Source organism: Tupaia chinensis, unplaced genomic scaffold, assembly GCF_000334495.1.
Source record: "Tupaia chinensis unplaced genomic scaffold, TupChi_1.0 Scaffold148210_1, whole genome shotgun sequence".
Classification (NCBI taxonomy): domain Eukaryota; kingdom Metazoa; phylum Chordata; class Mammalia; order Scandentia; family Tupaiidae; genus Tupaia; species Tupaia belangeri.
Window position 1 is genome coordinate 1,638,953 of NW_006208060.1, and position 18,825 is coordinate 1,657,777.

An 18,825-nucleotide genomic window follows, 5' to 3' on the forward strand; every position below is an offset into this window, starting at 1 on the left:
GCGGGAGGTGTGGCTCAGAGTCAGGGAGCGCCCCGTCCTCCAGCGCCCTCCGTTCCGGCCTCTGTGCAGGCCTCACGGTGACCTCTCGGGGCACAGCTCTGCAGGCTTTGGTCGGACTTAGAGCACAAAACTTTGCACGCCGGGCCAGCAGGTGGCGCGGAGGCTAAGGCACCTGGATCCCACATGGGTAACCACGGTTCAATTCCGGGACCCGGTGGTTTGACAAACATGCCAGGTGCATGTGCGTGTGCCCAAAATCCAGAGAGAAAAATGGAAGAGAAGGGATTGTAGGTGTTCATTCCTCAGTCTCCCGCTCCATCTCTCTCTGGTGAGTGCACACGCCTGTACCAAAACAGAAAAACAATGGGCTGGCAGGTGGCATGGCGGCTGGGGCGCTGGACTCCCACATGGTCGACCATGGTTTGATTCCTGGACCTGGCAACTTGTTCTCTCTCTCTCTCTCTCTCTGGCCAAATTGAAGAAGAATAAAATTAAATGAATAATTATTTTTAAAAATTAAAAAAAAAAAAAGACTTTGCACGTGAGTATGTGCATCCCCTGTAAGTTCCCACGGGTCCTTTTCTCGCCGGGGATTTCAGTCCCCGTGGGTCCCCTGGTGTGGTGTTCGTCATCCCCGCGGGCCCTCTGTCCTCTCCCTGCACGCCCCGCAGCGTCGGAGCCGCGCTGTTTCAAGGGCGGGTGGCGTGCGCCTCTCCGTGACGGTGAAGACAGAACCCGGTAGGTTGCGAGCACACGCAGATTTCCATAAAATAAGTCAAGGAGCCGGGACGCCGGGCTGAAAGTGGAAGGGCCGCGCGAATGAGTGAAGCCGGGCGCTGAGCCACCTGCTTAGCGAGCACGCCTCGGAGCGCCAGGTGGGGCCCGCTGGCGTCTGACGGCCCGTGTCTGTCCCCGCCAGCTGCAGTGGCTGTTAGATAACTACGAGACGGCGGAGGGTGTGAGCCTGCCCCGCAGCTCCCTGTACAATCACTACCTGCGGCACTGCCAGGAGCACAAGGTGGACCCCGTGAACGCCGCCTCCTTCGGGAAGCTGATCCGCTCCGTGTTCATGGGCCTGCGGACCCGGCGGCTGGGGACCAGGTGGGTACGGGCACCCCGTGTCTGACGCCCCACCCCGCACACCGAGCTTCGGGAAATGGGGGGGCTCCTCCCACTGCCGGGTGTCCCGTCACAGTCCTCCTGGGGGAGCCAGGTCACCTCTCCCGCAGGTCCCACGCTGGGACGCGGGGGCTCACTTTGTTTTTCTTTCTGCCCTTGGAATGTCCCACGGTGCAAGTTGAGCGTCCCTGATCCAAAACGCCCAGGACCTCTGTAGGTCTTTGGGGTTTGAGACTTGTGTTCAGATCCCGGAATTAGCTGCACACGCATGCAGGGCTAGCTTGGGGGCAGACCCACGCCTTGCCATTCACTCGTGCGTCACCCCCCCCACGTCGCCTGCAGGTCGTTTTTACAGTATTCTTGTTCAGTGACGTTTCGACCGCCACCCGTCCCATGACCTCAGGGGTGGGCTTTCCCACCTGCGGCATCATACTGGCACTCAGAAAGTTTCGGATTTGGGAGCATTTCGGATTTTGTATTTTTGGATTAGGGATGCTCAAGCTACCAAGTCTTTTCTTAAAAAAAAAAAAAAAAAAAAAAGAATTATTCCATTTTATTCATCACGTTATTTTTTGAGGGGGAGAGATTTTTGCTATGAGGTGCATGCACTTGCCAGAGAGACAGAGAGAAAAAGCAAGACAGAGAGACAGAAATCACACACCCCGGGGGGAGGGGTGGCCATGCCGCAATCCCTTCTCCTCCATTCTCCTCTTGGGATTTTGGGCACGCATGCACACACGCCTGGTGTGAATTTTAAGCTGCTGGGTCCGGGACTCAAACCGTGGTCAACTACATGGGAGTCCAGTGACGTAACCATTATACCATCCACTGGTCCCCATCAGTGTTACTATTCTTTAATTTAACCAGACAGGGGGGGGGGGCAAGTGAGGAAGCAAGCCACCAGGTCTGGGGCTCGAACCACAGTCGGCCACCTGAGAGTCCAGCACCCTAACCACCAGGCCACCTGCCGGCCCCCCAGCCTGTTCTCCAAACGTAGCCATTGAAGCTCTGCCGTCATTACTCTCCCATAAGGAGCTAAAGTGGCCATCCCCTGGCCGCACTGTTCTATAACCCGGGCTATCTAGCCGCTGAAGGGGCCGAGGAGCTGCTGAGTAACAAGGGGGTCCAGCCGGGGCTTCTCAGCACCTTCGCTGCGTGCTGTGAGCGGGAGCGGGACTGTCCCCGAAGGGGGCGCAGGGCGCAGTCTCCCCGGGGGCGTTTCCCACACCGCCCGGGACCGCTGAGCCAGACGGGCCCAAGCCAAGGGCCAGCGCAGGGTCCCACGTGGTCCGGCATCTGCCGCAAGCACGGACCCTGGCGTGCTCGGTTTCCAGGGGCAACTCCAAGTACCACTACTACGGGATCCGCCTGAAGCCTGACTCGCCGCTGAACCGGCTGCAGGAGGACACGCAGTACATGGCCATGCGGCAGCAGCCCCTCCACCAGAAGCCCAGGTGGGTGGCCCGCCCTGGGGGGGGGGGGGGGGGGCCCCTGGGGGGGGGGCGGGCTGCCCTAGGAGCACGTGGGGGCGGAGCTTCCCAGACAGACAGACACAGCCAGAGACCCAGGGCCGCAGACCACCAGCTACCGGCGTCCACTCAGGGTGCAGGGAGGCTGGGGAGGGGCCCCGGAGTGGGTTAGGGCCCCATTCCGCTGGCGGCGATGGTCAAGCTTCACTTTTTATGTGTTTAAAGGTAGACTCTTTCTAGAGCAGCTCTGCTCCACAGCACAGTTAAGTGGAAGCACAGGCAGTTTCCAGATAACGCGTCCTGGGCGTCATCCTCCCCTCTGACACCCCACGGAGGGCGCTTTCCTTACAGCAGACGGAGCTGCACGGACGGGGCGTGGTCCCCCGGAGGTGCTGGGCTACACCAGGGTTCCCTCTGGTCTGGCGCCCTGCGGCTGTGGACGAGGGCCTGGCACACCCTCCCCGGTCTCGCAGGGAGCGTCCTGGCCTGACTGCCCTGTCTGGCCGCTCATGCCGCCCCTGCATCACAGGCATCACAGACCTCTCGCCGTCCCCACGTTTTGTGCTTTGTCCAGAATGTCACAGAGTTAGAATCACCGGTTTTGTTGTTTGCAATTTTGCCAGAGCATGTACACTTACCAGAGAGACAGAGGAGGAGAAAGCAGCCCCGTGGGGTGTGGTCACGCCGCAGTCCCTTCTCCACCGCTCCGTCCTGTCAGGATTTTGAACACGTTTGCACACACGTGTGCCCAGTGTGGTTTTGAGGCCACTGGGGTCAGGATTTGCACCAGGGCCAGCCATGCGGGATCCGGCTCCCTTAACTTCCAGGCCGCAGGGCCGGCCACGGTTCTTTACTTTTTAAAGTTTAGGGAAAACGGCGACAGCAAAAATAACGCGAGCAGTAGCTCAAAACCCTGTGAGGAAGAAGCCGGTGCCCTCCGTCGCTGCTGCCTCCTGCCGCTCATCCCGCGGCCGGAAAGGCCTGCTCGTTTCCTGGGGTGTGCTCTCTGTCCGTCCCTCACACACTTCCTCCTCTTTTATTTAAGAACTATTGAAATGTTATGTTCTTATTTAATTTTTGAAAAAGAGTTATTTTATTTTATGTAACATTATTATTTTTTAACTTGACCAGAAAGAAAAAGGAGAAGTGGGAGAGCAAGCTTCCAGGTCTGGGACTCGAACCATGGTCAGCCATGTGGGAGTCTAGTGCCATGCCCCCTGCCAGCTCCCCCCCCCTTTTTTTTTAAGAATTATTATTATTATTATTATTATTTAATTTGTCTAGAGAGAAAAAGGGGAAAATGAAAAAGCAAGGCACCAGGTCCGGGACCCGATCTTTTGTCAGCCACGCGGGAGTCCAACACCTTAACTACTATGCCACCTGCCAGCCCCATTTCCTCATCAGGAGTGGGCAAGCTCTTTCTGTGCAGAGGCAGAGAGCGAATGCTTAGCCTCTGCAGCCCCGCCCGCGTCTGCCACAGGGTTGCAGAACCAGCCCCATACAGGAGCCCATGCGGGATGGGCGTGGTCGTGAGCCAATAAAACTGCAAAACCAAGCGACAGAAACAGCCTACGGGCCCGTAACCTCGCGTTTTGAGGCCTGGCCCCGGCAGCTTCAAAAACGCACGAGACACGTGGGTGCCCCAAATCCCGGAATGGCGGAGGGATGGAGGAGAAGGGATGGCGGCGTGACCTCACCCTGCTGGGGTGCTCTGTCTCCAGCAAGCACACATGACCTCTGGCAATGAGTAAAAGGGGCCCACAGGTCACAGTTGGCCCCCAGCCCTGGTTCCGGACCCTCTGGAGTCTCACCTCCCTGGCACCCTCCCAGTGCCCCTTCCCCCCACTAACCACGCGCCCCAGCTTCGGCGCGTCGCCTGCCCCTCCCTGCGGCGTCTCCATGCCAGGCCCTGGCTCGGAGTGGGCTTCCAAATCGGCGCGACCCAGACCCCCCCCCCACCACGGGGCCAGGGTCTGACTCGCAGTCCAGCTGGCAGGTCAGGCGTGATGGCAGCGTTAGTCCGCAACTCGGGAGGCTGAGGTAGGAGCGCGGGGCCCAGCAGCCCACCCCGAACCCCGTCTGCAGACACGGCCCCCACAGCCGTCGTCCCGCTGTGGCCCTTGGCCAGCACCCACAGGTCTGTGCTCCAGGCAGCGCATCCTTCCAGGAGCAGCTGCACGCGTGTCGGGGACAGGCCTGTGTGGTTTGCAGTGGCGGGGCCCCCCCCCGGCCGGGCGTGTGGAGCCACACCCGAGCCTGTGTGTCTGACGCCGTGACCTGCCCTGAGCCTGGCCTTGGCTGACCACATCTTCTCTGCCCTGGGGGCTGGAGGAATGGATGGCTGGGGATCCCCTCCCTCGGGGTGTCAGCCTGCGGTCCACTGTTCCCAGGCCCTCCTCGGACACGGCGCGGTAGTGAGACGCATGTGACCCTTGGAAAGAGCGTCAGTGTCGGGGAAGGCTGTGCGTGCAGGTCCCCCGAGCATGCGTGGTGGGTGGGCGGGTGGATCCCCACGCCTGCCCCAGCAAAGACGAGCCGAGGGACAGCAGGCGTGGAAAGACAGATCCCGTGACCCCCACAGGAGGGCCCCAGGGCGGTCACGCCCACAGACAGGAGGGACTGGGGGGTGGGGGAGTGCGTGCTTCACGGGGACAGCTTCAGTTGGGAGACCAAGCTCTGCAGACGGACGGGGGATGTCCGCGCGGCCGTGGGGACGGCTACTGCCCAGGCTGTGCTCCAGATCGCTGACATGGCCAGTGCTGTGCTGTGTGTCGTTGGCCACAACTTTTAGAAATGATAGGCAGACACGCCCCCACACTGAGCCCTACCCAGCCCCCTGCCGCGGAGCCTCCTGGTGGCATGCGTGTCCCCTGCCCAGGTACCGGCCAGCCCAGAAGACGGACAGCCTTGGGGACAGCAGCTCCCACAGCAGCCTACACAGCACGCCCGAGCAGGCCATGGCTGTGCAGAGTCAGCACCACCAACAGTACATAGGTGAGAGGCGCCCACTTGCCCGACCCACATACCCCTGTCCCCACGCGGGGCCTGCCTGGAAGCCCCAGCCCAGGTGGCTCTCGGGCTGCATGGCCGCGTCCACACCAGCAGCGTTTAACACAGGTGTTCTCAACAGCTTTCCTGTACAATAGCTTTTCACTTAGATAGAAAGTTCTAGATACCCAGTCAGCCAGCGGGCACGGTGGTTGAGCGTCGGGACCCAATGCGGCTGACTTCGTGGTTTGAGCTGAAAACACACTGGGTGCGTGAGTGTGCATGCCCAAGGCCCTGAGAGGAGGCGTGGTGGAGAAGGGACTGCGGCGTGGCCTCCCCGGGGTGCCGTCCCAGTCCCTGCATTCTCTCCATCTCTTCAGCGAAATCACATGCCGTCTAGCAAATTAACTTAAAAGACGGGCCAGCAGTTAGCCTGATGGCTATGTCGCTGGACTCCCACGTAGTCGACCGCGGTTCGCATCCCAGACTCACGCCGGGCGCGTGTGCGTGCGTGCCTAAGATCCCGAGAGGAGAATGGAGGAGAAGGGATTGCGGCGTGGCCATCTCGCTGGGGGGTGATTTCTCGTTGTCTCTCTGTCTCTCTCTGTCTTTCTGGCAAGCACACATGGCCTATAGCAAAAACCTCTCAAAAAAAAAAAAAAAAAAAAAAGAGTTGTAGGTATACCTTGCTGACATCCCTGAACTTTAGAATGAGCACATGCCAAAGAAAGCAAAGTAGGCGTGACCGTCAGGGAGAGCAGTGGGCGCGTGCTGTCTTGCAAGATTGTCAGCTGGTGAGCAGCGGGGTCTGGCCACCACCCTGGGTCTTCCTGGGTGCCGGGAGCTCCGGTTCCCCAGCTCAGGAGCTTCGAGCTTCACCCTCTGCCCTGAGGGCCATGCAGGGCAGGCTCCCTGGCATTCACATGGACCGAGGTGCTCAGTGGCTGGTACGCCATTTTCTTGAGTTTTTGTTTTGGAGAGATTTTAGTTATAGGGCGCGTGTGTTCACCAGAGAGACAGAGAGAGACAGAAAGCGAGAAATCACCTCCCAGGGGGGATGGCCACGCCGCAATCCCTTCTCCTCCATTCTCCTCTCAGGATCTTGGGCACGCACGCACAGGCTCCTGGCATAATTTTCAAGCCACTGGTCCGGAACGCGCGGTTGACCATGTGGGATTCCAACGCCTTAACTACCACGCCACCTGCTGGCCCCTTGCTTAGTGTTTTGAACCCAGACAGAACCTTCCGGGTTGTCGCCTTGGGAAGACTGACATAGCGTCAGGCCCATTTCCAGGACTCACTGCGGGGCAGCTGTGGGCCTCTTCCCCAGATGTGCTGCCCAGGTGCTGCCATGGGTGCCCACTGGCTCCACCGTCCTGGCAGAAACCAAAAAAAAGGAAATTTTCAGAAGCTGTGCGGCCACATTGAGAGCAAGCGTGCTCCCAGGGCTGTCGGTCTGCACGTGCCCCTGCACGGGGGCGTCCCCGTTTCTCACAGGCCCTGTTCCTCCCAGATGTCTCCCACGTCTTCCCGGAGTTCCCGGCGCCCGACCTGGGTGGCATCCTCCTGCAGGAGAGTGTCACGCTGCACGACATCAAAGCCTTGCAGCTGGTGTACAGACGGCACTGCGAGGTGACCGCCCTCCTCCAAGCGGGCCCTCCACCCGTCCCTCTCTGTCCACCCCTTCTCCTCCCACCTGGCCTCGGGGTTTCCAGAACTCCCTGCAGCCGTGTCCCGGCAGCTTGCGTGGTGTGGCCTGAGGACAGGGCGGTGCACGCCTGGCGTCTCACCAGTCGTTTTCACTCCCAGGCAACCTTAGACGTGGTCATGAACCTCCAGTTTCACTACATCGAGAAGCTGTGGCTGTCCTTCTGGAATGCGAAAGCCTCCTCCAGTGACGGCTCGCCCTCTCTACCTGCCAGGTGAGCCCCTCGTGCACCTGAGAGACCTCACCCAGGCCCCCATTTAACCTGCTGGGGCCCCAGGCCACCCACAGACAAAAGCATCAGCCTGGGGAACTGGGGCCCTGGGGCCGAGGCGTCTTTCTGTGTCCACGAGGTTTTTAGAATCCGCCCTGTTGGTTTGTAGTTTAGATCGCCTGCCCATGGCCCCTTTTCTAATGTGAGGATCACGCGATCCCAAGCAGAGGGGACCTCAGCTCCTAGCGGCAGTGAGGCAGGGCGGCAGAGGGGACAGCGCCATCAGTGGGTGCAACAGAGACTGGACGCGCGGGGGCCGGTGCAGGGTCCGGGAAGGAAGCGGGCAGCGTGCAGCCCTCCCGCGGTGGGCGTGCAGGCCCATCGTTCCCGGTGCACGACCTGGGCCGCTCCTGCTGCCTCGCCCGCCCCGTGGGCACCCAGGCAGGGCCAGCCCTTGAGCCACAGCCCAGCCACGCCCCTTCCCGCCCGCAGTGAGGAGGAGCCCGAGGGCGCCGTCCTCCCCAAGGACAAGCTCATCACGCTGTGTAAATACGACCCCATCCTCAAGTGGATGCGGAGCTGCGACCACATCCTGTACCAGGCGCTGGTGGAGATCCTCATCCCGGACGTGCTGCGGCCGGTGCCGAGTGAGCAGGCCCCGCCCCGCACGCCGCGCCACGCCCCTTCCCCAGCCACGCCCTTATCCTGTCACGCCCCTTATCCTACAGCCACGCCCCTTATCCTACAGCCACGCCCTCGCCACTACCCTGGGCCCAGCTGCAGCTGCGGACCGCTGGGACTCGTGCCCTCCGGTCCCATAGCAGGCGCAGCGCTCAGCGGCCCGTGGCCTGCTCATTTCTCCTGGTCCCGCCGCGCCACGCCCCTTCCCCAGCCACGCCCTTATCCTGTCACGCCCCTTATCCTACAGCCACGCCCCTTATCCTACAGCCACGCCCTCGCCACTACCCTGGGCCCAGCTGCAGCTGCGGACCGCTGGGACTCGTGCCCTCCGGTCCCATAGCAGGCGCAGCGCTCAGCGGCCCGTGGCCTGCTCATTTCTCCTGGTTTCTTTTATTTGTTGTTTTGTTTTTCCATGAGAGATACTCAGAGGGGCCGCTGCCCCAACAGGCCCCTCATGCTCCGCTCCACGCCCAGCCGCAGCCCGCCCAGCCTACCCCGGCCCGGGGCTGGAGCCCAGGCCCTGCCCATGTTCGGCAGGACATTCGTACACACGTGTGTGTTCTGGGGTTGCTCTGGGCGCTGTGGACACTGGAGCAGACTGCCCTCTGTGGGACGTCCTGGGCACTGCAGGGGCTGAGCAGCGGCCCCGCTCCAAGCCAGGAGCCCCCCAGTGGTGACAACCACAGATGTCCTCAGACCTCGCTCAGGTCCCAGGGAGGGAGATCCCTCAGTGAGAGCCACTGTCAGGGTTGGTGGGTGGAGACACACTGTCCTGGGCACCCCCGCCCTCCCGGGAGCCCCTTCCAGTGTCCCCCATTCTCAGTGTCCCGCTCCTGCTCTCGCCTGTCTGCGTGGCGTTTTCCTGGGTGCCGCTGTCTTCCTCCCGCGGGCGATGACTCTGTCCCCTCGTGCTGACTGGAGGCAGGCACCGCCTTTCTAAGAGTGTGTCGTGGTGGGTCCCGCAGGCACCTTGACACAGGCAATCCGCAATTTCGCCAAGAGCTTGGAAGGCTGGCTGACCAATGCCATGAGCGACTTCCCGCGGCAGGTCATCCAGACCAAGGTAACCACAGGGGAGGGCCCCTGGCCAGGCCCCCCCCGGTGCAGGCCTGCTGCGGGGGAGGGAGGCTGGAGCTGGTGGGGGGCCTCCTCCCCTGCCCAGGGAGCACCGCTGTGCTGTGGAGTGTGGAGTGTTCCGTGAGGGAGCCGGTCCCTTCGGGCCCCAGGAGGCCAGTGTGCAGAACAGGTGCCAGAGGGAGGGGGCGACAGAGGTGGCACTAGCCGGCGATTGAGGGCAGGTGGCTGTTTCTGTGCTCATCTCAGGAGGGCACTTTGACCTCCTTGCCCTTACACTTGTTACTGTAGCCTTCAGAACTTAAACTGTCCGTTGTGGGAAAGAGAATGCCTGTCCTTCTCATGAATAACCCCCCCACACTATGCTCTGGTGGGGTGGGGTGGGGAGAGAGAAAGTGAGAAAGCACCTTCTCCATTCTCCTCTGCGGATTTTGGGCACACACACAGGCCTGGTATGATTTACAAGCCTCCAGGGCTGGGACTCGAACACATAGTGGACGACGTGGGCTCCAGCCACCTGAACTGTCAGGCCAGCGGCCCCTTATGAGTACTTCTCTCTTTCTTTCTTTGGAGAGGATTTTTACCATAGGGCGTGTGCGCTTGCCAGAGAGGCAGAAAGTGAGAAATCACCGCCCAGGAGGGATGGCCATGCCATAATCCCTTCTCCAACAGATGGTGTAATGGTTGCCTCGCTGGACTCCCACATAGTTGACAGCGGTTCGAGTCCCAGGAGCCCCAGATCCGGCAGTTTGAAACTCATGCCGGTAGCGTGTGCGTGCGTGCCCCAGATCTTGAGAGGAGAATGGAGGAGAGGGATTTTGGCATGACCATTTCCCCCGGGGGGTGATTTCTCGCTTTCTGTCTCTCTGTCTCTCTCTGGTGAGTGCACATACCCTATAGCAAAAAGAAAAAAACAGAGCTGCTGAAGACAGATGAGGGCCAGAGTCCCTCCCACCCCACCATGCACGCAGGCATGTTTAAAGCATTGGGGAAAAGTTTATTTTGGTACAAAAATGTTGAAATCCACTCGTATTTTTTCACAACACACATTTCCATGGTCTTTTACAAAGGCTCCTCGTACACACCACATTTCTTCTTTTGAGAGCTTTTTGCTGTAGGGCGTGTGCGCTCAGTGGAGAGACAGACAGAAAGCGAGAAATCACCCCTCAGTGGGGATGGCCACGCCGCAATCCCTTCTCCTCCATTCCCATCCTGGGATTTGGGGCAGGCATGCACACGCACCTGGCGTGAGTTTCATGTCACCGGGTCCGGGACTTGAACCGCTGGTGACATGTGAGAGTGCCTTACCCGGTATACCACCTGCTGACCCCAAGACCACATTTTCTTTATCTGTTCCTCTTTTGATGGAAATGCAAGTTGAGGAATCTGTATTTTCGACAGCTACAGCCGAGAGCTAGAGGGCTCTGGAAGTGGGATCTGAGCCCAGCTGCTAAATTCTAACTGGCCAGCGCGTTAGGTCGCAGAGCATCTGTGAGAGAGGCCCGTGACGCCCTCGCTAGCTCTTAGTCCTCATCTTACTGCCCGGGCCCTTCCCCTGCCGCCTCCTCCCTGTCCCTGTCACCACGCACCCCTGCAAGGAGCGGAGCAGAGCAGAAGCTGTCCGGGTGCTCCCCCCCCTCCCCCCAGGCCCGCAGGTGCGGCTGACCGGCTCCGCCCTCTCCGGGCAGGTGGGCGTGGTCAGCGCCTTTGCGCAGACTCTGCGGAGGTACACGTCGCTGAATCACCTGGCGCAGGCGGCCCGCGCGGTGCTCCAGAACACGTCCCAGATCAACCAGATGCTCAGCGACCTCAACCGCGTGGACTTCGCCAACGTGCAGGTGGGTCTCCCAGGCGCCGTCCGCAGGCCCAGGACGGGGCCCTGAGCTACAGGACAGGGCCGTCTGCGGGACCCCGCTGGCCTAGGAAGCCCCGCAAACCCACCGCTGAGCCGGCAGCAAAGCCCGCCCCGAAACAGGACCCAGGTCAGAGGCCCCCGGAGCGCCCCGCCGCGCTCGCCCCGCGGTCTCTCCGCCCGCGATCTCAGGCGGTCCCCACGCCTCAGGGCCTCTTCCTTGCAAGTGTCCCTCCGGTGGCCGTTTCCATGGCCTCGTCCGTGCTTGAGAACGGCAGACCCACGGCGGGCAGCAGCCATTGCCCCGGCGGACGCTTTCATCCCGTCCCAGCCCGTTTGCCCACTAAGTAGACACACGCGCGCACACGCACACGCACGCACGTACGTTTGGGGGAGGGGCCGCTCACACGTAGACGCTGAGACAGGTGTGATATGAGACCAGGTGCAGAGTGGGCTCCCTCCCCGCCTCGCCCGCCCTCTGCCCTGCTCGGCTCGCCATCCGCCAAGGCCCAGGTGAGGAGGCGGAGGCGCCGGCGCAGCCTGCCCCTGCGGTGCGCGTGCTCAGAGCGGGGTGGCCCCGGGGTGGCGCCGCGCTGCGGGGACACAGCGGCTGAGGCCCGGCCTGCCGCAGGAGCAAGCCTCGTGGGTGTGCCAGTGCGAGGAGAGCGTGGTGCAGCGCCTGGAGCAGGACTTCAAGCTGACGCTGCAGCAGCAGAGCTCGCTGGACCAGTGGGCCCGCTGGCTAGACAGCGTGGTCACCCGGGTCCTGGAGCAGCACGCCGGCAGCCCCAGCTTCCCCAAGGCCGCCCACCAGTTCCTGCTCAAGTGGTCCTTCTACAGGTGGGTCCTGCCCCGCACTCCGCACCTGGGGAGGGCAGGCTCACCGAAGCCCTGCCTGTGGCCCTGGTCCTGGGGACCTAGAAGGCCTGCAGCTTACCCCTGGTGCCTGGGGACCTTTAGAAAAATGTGCGGCAGCAGGAGGTTGAAAGGGCAGAGAGACACGTGGACAAGGCGACAGGAGAGCCCTGGTCCTTCTACAGGTGGGTCCTGCCCCGCACTCCGCACCTGGGGAGGGCAGGCTCACCGAAGCCCTGCCTGTGGCCCTGGTCCTGGGGACCTAGAAGGCCTGCAGCTTACCCCTGGTGCCTGGGGACCTTTAGAAAAATGTGCGGCAGCAGGAGGTTGAAAGGGCAGAGAGACACGTGGACAAGGCGACAGGAGAGCCCTGGGAGCTCTTGGGAGATGAGATGGAGGTTTGAGACCTCTGCCAGGGCCCGTCAGTTCGGACAGGCGGCCAAGGCACAGCAGCAGGCCAGGGAGGCCCAGGAGTGCGCGAGCAGCCTTCGGGCCGGGGTCTCTGGTGGCACAGCCGCAAGGGATGGCTGGTGGCTATCCCAGCGTGAGCAGCCTCCTGACTGCCTGTCCTCCCCGGCCGGGGTTATCTTGGGCGTCAGTGGAGCTTTCAGACCCAGGGTATCTCCGTGGGGAACGTGGTATGCTGCAGGGCAGGCTCGCCAGGAAGGAGACCCCCGAGTGTGGCACATGTGCGCCCGTGGCCCGGGGCCGGCCGAGGCTGGGGGCGGATTGCAGCACCGACAGAGGCATGGACGTGCTTCTTTCTCTGTCTGCCTCACTCATGGTGGTTAAGGTGCTGGACTCCTGCATGGCCAACCACGGTTTGAGTCCTGGACCTGGGGGCTTGGTTTTTCACACGCCTCGTCTCTCTCTGTTTCTCTCTGGTCAAATTAAATAGTAATAATAAATAAAGTTAAATAATTCTTTAAAAAGAAAAAAAGGAAGTTTTTAAAGAAGGTGCTTACGTGTGAAATTCACATCATTTGAAAGATTCATGAAATATAATTCTTTTTTTGCTAGAGAGCACATGCACTCACCAGAGAGAGAGAGAGAGAGACAGAAAGAAAGGCGAGAACACCCCTTTGGGAAAAGGTCACGTCACAGTCCCTTCTCCTCCTTTTCTCCCTCCTTTTGGGATTTTGGGCGCATGCGCACACACACGTGCCTGGCATGTATCTCAAGGCTCCGGGACCAGGACTCGAACCATGGAGCTGGCCACGTGGGAGCCACTGTCTTAACCACCAGGCAACAGAGCCAGCCCTCTAATTATTTCGATTTTGTTTTCAGCTATTTATAAAAAACATGCAAACCACTCTGGGCTCTTCTGCGCAGAGACTGGAGCCCCCGGTTCTGGGGCGCCCGGCCAGCCCCACCTCCACGAAGGCACTAGCGCCCCCTGGAGGGCCGTCCTGTTTCTGGGCTTCTCAAGCCCCAGGCTGAGGCTGGGGGGGGTTGAAGGACATGGGGCAGGCGGGTGCCTGCATTTAGGGAGATGGTCACCAGCTCTAGGCCGCGCTCTGGCTGGGGCTGCACAAGGTTGGTGAGGACGCGGGCTGGGAACAGCCGTCTTTGTTCCCAAGCAAGTCTCTGCAGAGCGCGGGCCGTCTCCCTCACCCCGGTGGTCCTCAGGGCAGCCCCGTCCATCACGTGGCACTGAGGGTGGCCTCTGCGGCAGCCGCGGTTCTAAGGACCACGTGGCCCGGCGTCCTCGCTGAAAGCCCCCTTCTGCCACCGCCCAGCTCCATGGTGATCCGCGACCTGACCCTGCGCAGCGCCGCCAGCTTCGGCTCCTTCCACCTCATCCGCCTGCTCTACGACGAGTACATGTTCTACCTGGTGGAGCACCGCGTGGCCCAGGCCACCGGCGAGACGCCCATCGCCGTCATGGGCGAGGTGAGGGCCTTCCTGGAGGGAGGGTGTGGGCGCGTGCGCTCCGGGTAGAGCGGAGGCCGGGCTGGGGGCCAGCAGCTGCGGGGACCAGGGCCTGGTTCTTGAGATCTTGGTCAATATAACGTAAAATTGACCTTTTCGAGAATTTTAATTTATTATTTTTAAATTTGCTCTACGACACATGCACTTACCAGAGAGAGAGAGAGAGGGAGAGAGAAAATGAGAAAGCAAGCCGCCAGGTCTGGGATTCAAACTGTGGTCAGCCATGTGGGAGTCCAGTGCCTTAACCACCATGGCACCTGGTGGCCCCCAAATCTACCGTTTGAAAGTGCACAATTCATTGGCAGTTTGTACAGTCTCAGCGAGCTACCGTCATCCCTGTCTAGTTCCAGAACATTCTCATCATTCCTAAAGGAAGTCCCCCTCCCCCAGCCCCTACACCTCCGAACCCCCTCTCTGTCCCTGTGGGCCTGTGGGATCCCACCCTGCCTGGCCTTCTGTGTCCGGCGTCTCACTGAGCACATGTGTAGCCAGGAGGCACAGTGAAAGGGAAGGTGAGAAATCACCCCGGGGGGATGGCCATGCCACAATCCCTCCTCCTCCATTCTCCTCTCGGGATCTTGGGCACGCACGCACACGCGCCCGGCGTGAGTTTAAGCTACCGGGTCCTGGACTCGAACTGTGCACAGCTATGTAGGAGCCTAGCACCTTACCCACCACGCCACCTGCTGGCCCCGCCTTTCTTCTTATGGCTGCATGGTTTTCCGGTGCGTAGGCGTGTTACCGGCCATGCCAGGTCTGGCTGCTGCTGCTCCTGATCCACCAGAGGAGAGGCAGAGGCTGGAGGGTAGCCGGCTGCAGGGAGATGGGCAGCGAGCCCCACCCAGCTGCCTCCGAAAGCTCACCTCGGAGCCTCGGGGTTTATGGATGTAGGATGAGGGCAGGTGCACACCCTCCCTCACTCAGTCCATCCGAGCCCGTCGCCGTCCCTGGAGTAACGATCCGGATTCCTTCAAATACCCTCTCCTGGTCTCTCCTCTGACCACCCCCCAAGACAGCCCTCCTGAGGACGCAGAACTTGGTCGGGTGGAGGTGTCTCATTAGAGGCCTTCCTGTTTTTCCTTTTTGAGAGATTTTTACTATAGGGCACGTGTACTTGCCAGAGAGAGAGACAAAGTGAGAAATCACCCTCTCCAAGAGGGATGGCCACGCCGCAGTCCCTTCTCCGTTCTCCTCTCGGGATTTCTGGCACGTATGCACATGCGCCCGGTGTGAATTTAAGTCCCTGGGTCCAGGACTTGAACCGCGGTCGACTACGTGGGAGTCCAGTGACATAGCCATTACGCCAACTGCTGGTCCCAAGGCCTTTTTTCATTTCAAACTGGCCACAGCCCTGCTAGACCTCACACCGGCCTGCTATGGCCACACGAAGCAGGTGTGATAAATCCATCGGCCGTCAGCGGGCGGCCAGGTCACTTCCCCCGTATGGCGGTCGCGTGCAAGGCTGCTTGAGGGTTCCTTGCAGTCTTTGTCCACTCGCCTGTTTCCCGTTCTTTGGGTCTACACCCAGGAGGGGACTGCCGTGTCACATGGGTTTTCTTGCTATTGTTACTGCATTGCTGTAGCACACGCATGATTGCCGGAGAGAGGGCGGGAGCCCCCCACTAGGGCGGGTCATGCCAGTCCTTTGTCCCCCCACTTCCCCGTCCTGTGAGGATTCGGGGCACGCGTGCACACGTGTGGTTTTCAAGCCACTGGGGCTGGGATTTGAACTCCAGTCGGCCACGCAGGACCCACTGCTGTGGCGCCAGCCTGTGAGGTGGTTTTGAGGAACAAAACGAGTCGTAGCGCTCTCAGCGCCCAGTAACCCCGCGGGCGGTGGGCCCCTCCCGCTCTCCCATCACCCGGAGGCCACCGCAGCGCGCCCCGGAGCTGTGGGATGGTGCGTTCTGCTCTGCGTGTTGGCCTGGGCACTGGGCACCAGGCACCAGTGGGGACCTGGGGACCCCAGGAGAGAGACAGCTCAGTCTGCCCCCCTCCCTGCCACTGCTCACAGCCCAGGGGATCTTGGTGACCCCCATCCTGGCAGGCCAAGCCATCAGTGCCCCCTCCACCCTCCCACAGCCCCCAGGTGCAGCCTGGAAAGTGGCAGAGGGGACCTGTCCACACACCTGGCAGCACCAGATCCCCCTCTCCTGGCAGAAGCCCAGCGGCTTATAAAATGTGGAGCCTGGGCCAGCAGATGGCATGGTGGCTGAGGTCTGAGTCCTGACCCGGCAACCTGAAAAACGCACTGGGCACGTGTGCTTGTGTGCCCAAAATCCCGAGAGGAGACGAGAAGGGACTGTGGTGTGACCAGGCCCCCTGGGGGTGAGTTCTCGCTTTCCCTCTGCCATATCTGCCTCTCTCTGTCGCTCCTGCTCGCAGGAAAGGAAAAAAAAAAAGAGAGACAAAACCCATTTTCTCAGTGAATGGAGGCTGTTGCTTAAGGTGCTGTTTGGGCCACATTCCTTGGGACATTCCTCAGGACCCCTGAGGAGTGACTGTCACCCCTCTGGGGATGCCGCTGACTCTGGGCTTTTCTTCCAGTTCAACGATCTTGCCTCCCTGTCGCTGACCCTGCTCGACAAAGGTGGGTGTAGCCTTGGCCCAGACGCCCCACCTCCTGCGAGTCGGGAGGACATCGGGGAGCCACGCTCGGGATGGGGTCCAGCCACACCCCTGCAGGCTGGTCCCGGTGGGCGGGCTCAGAGGAGTGGCTCTGCCCCTCCAGCGAGGAACGTCCCAGACCAGTGGGTGCTAGGCAAGGGAGGTCACGGGTCGGAAGGCTCCCTGGGCATCGCCCAGCTTGGCGACACTTACAGGTGACCAGGCGGGCCAGGGAGGGCGGGTTAGCCCAGAGCAGAGGCCGAGGCAGGTGTCCCAGGCCTCCGTCCCCCTCCACCACCCGCCCTGCACCTGTCCCAGCCCGTGTGACTGAATATACACGTCTGTGTCCCTCCCATGCCCTTCCTCCCGACCCCGGGCCTGCAGGTGACATCGGTGATGGGCAAGGCGGCGAGGCTGACCCAGAAGCGCGCAGCCTGGGCGAGCCCCTGGTGAAGCGTGAGCGCAGCGACCCCGGCCACTCCCTGCAGGACATCTAGCACCTGGCGGGCGCCTTCCGCGAGGTCCCGGAAGATGGCGCCCGGCCGCCCTGGGAACCTGGCCTTCGCCGGCCCCACCGCCTTAGTGCCTCTTAGATGACGTGATGTTTACGTGACCCTCTGGGGTCCCGGGTCGGCGCTCCCTGAAAGCACCAGATACTGTTGCTTCAAAAAGGAGGATGGTTGTTAAAGCTATAGGAGTTCCTTCGGGGCTGCCTCTGCCAGGCTGTCCACCGGGCTGTGCACCTGGGTACCTGCCCAGCCCCTCGCCGCCTTGTGCCGGGCACACCTGCTGCTCAGGTCCATGACCAGACCCCTGTACGAGCTGAGGGGCTGTGCTGAGAGCCGGTCCCCTCCTGTCAGCGGTACCCGTCTTCACGGGCATTTAGAGAAAACACCAGGCAGCCTGGGGAGGGGACAGCCTCCCCCCACCTGTCCTGCCGCTCTCGGGCAGGCTCAGAGCTCGCGGGCGCCCTTGGGGCCCCTCAGGAAGGAGAGCAGAGCACCTCGTCCCCACGCTGCGCCCCAGGGCCCCTGCCCTGCAGACCAGGCCGTGCCCAGCCGACTGACCTCTGGATGCCAAAGCCTCGTCCCCGGACAGATCTGCAGCCCGAGAAAACACTCCGCGGAAACAGGACATTCGTGCCGGGACACGGTGGCGTCTTAAAAATCAAAACCGGAAGTCTGGTCGGCACCAGGAAGGCCCTGGGGCTCTGTCCCAGTTACTGGCTGCAGGGAGAGAGTGGGGCGGTCCGTGTTCCAGCCACGCTGCTGCCGGGGCCCCAGTGTCTCCTGCAGCGTCAACATCTCCGTCCAGATGAGCCACCAGAGAGCGCCCGCCTCCCCACAGCCCCGTCTTCACCGCTGCCGAGTCAGGGCTCCTCTCCGGACACCACGAATCCACGTCCATGCAGACGCAGCCATGGCCCTCAGCCCCCACAGCAACGGCCACGAGGGACAGACCTCCGGCCCAGGGAGCGCCGTCTAATGAAATGCAATAGTTTCCCTTTTTGGAAATCCGTTTATACCGGTAGTTTTGTGCTAATTGTTACTAGATGGTTTCTTACGAAAATGTATATTGCAGTATATTCAGTCCCACATATTTTGTTCTCGTTCACGCAGAAGGTACTAACGCCAACTCACGTGGCCTTTCAGCCCCGGACTTCACGGCAGGCAGGAGGTCTGCGTGCCCCTCGGCCTGGGTCGGGGTGCAGGGGAAGCAGGGGGGCGGGGAGAGACAGATTGTTTACCTTAGAAACAAAGTCCGCCCTGATCACCGCGCTCGTCCGGTCTCACGGTTCAAGACTCAGATAAGATCAGACCGAAGGGATGCCTTTCGAGCGCACGGCTCCCCTCCCGGAGCCGGCTCGGCTTGCCGCTCATGGATTGTAACGACCCGCCTTTTCTCCCGCTCGCGGTAACCAATACAAACTGGGTTCTGCCTTCGCCTCTGTCTGGTCCTTTGCAGGGTCCACGAGGAGGAGGGGCAACAAGAGCGAAGCCCCAAACACACATCCCATGCACCCGTTTTCAGGGTCACCACCCGCACTCCAGCCCCTGCACCGGCACCCCCACCACAGCCCTGGAGAATGCAACTGCCCTCCAGCCCCCTCTGCCCTCGGAGGCCAGCCCAGCCCTGCTTGGGCCCCTTGAACCCGGACGGGAAAGCCGTGGTGGCCTCTCGTACCCTGCGGAAGGGGCCCCAAGCCCTCTTTAGCACAGCCAGCCCCGAGCCAGCCGTGGTGGGCTGTCTCCTGTTCAGATCTTGTTTGGTTTGCTTTGCTTTTTCAAGTGCACTTGTGTTCAACAGGAGGAGGGGAGTGGGGGACCCG

General features: G+C 61.3%; 1 protein-coding gene across 1 annotated transcript in view; it reads left to right on the forward strand.

Moving 5' to 3' along the window:
• The window catches only part of RFX2 (regulatory factor X2), a 35,053-nt gene extending 16,614 nt beyond the window's left edge, over positions 1 to 18,439 (forward strand). The window contains exons 6-17 of the mRNA XM_006170291.3: positions 920 to 1,101; positions 2,454 to 2,573; positions 5,467 to 5,582; positions 7,090 to 7,208; positions 7,386 to 7,498; positions 7,988 to 8,142; positions 9,142 to 9,239; positions 10,939 to 11,088; positions 11,734 to 11,942; positions 13,697 to 13,850; positions 16,437 to 16,479; positions 16,881 to 18,439. Of these exons, the coding sequence (XP_006170353.1) occupies positions 920 to 1,101; positions 2,454 to 2,573; positions 5,467 to 5,582; positions 7,090 to 7,208; positions 7,386 to 7,498; positions 7,988 to 8,142; positions 9,142 to 9,239; positions 10,939 to 11,088; positions 11,734 to 11,942; positions 13,697 to 13,850; positions 16,437 to 16,479; positions 16,881 to 16,993 (1,572 nt within the window). The 3' untranslated portion in view covers positions 16,994 to 18,439. The remainder of the gene's footprint in view (positions 1 to 919; positions 1,102 to 2,453; positions 2,574 to 5,466; positions 5,583 to 7,089; positions 7,209 to 7,385; positions 7,499 to 7,987; positions 8,143 to 9,141; positions 9,240 to 10,938; positions 11,089 to 11,733; positions 11,943 to 13,696; positions 13,851 to 16,436; positions 16,480 to 16,880) is intronic.
• Positions 18,440 to 18,825: the final 386 nt, after the last annotated feature.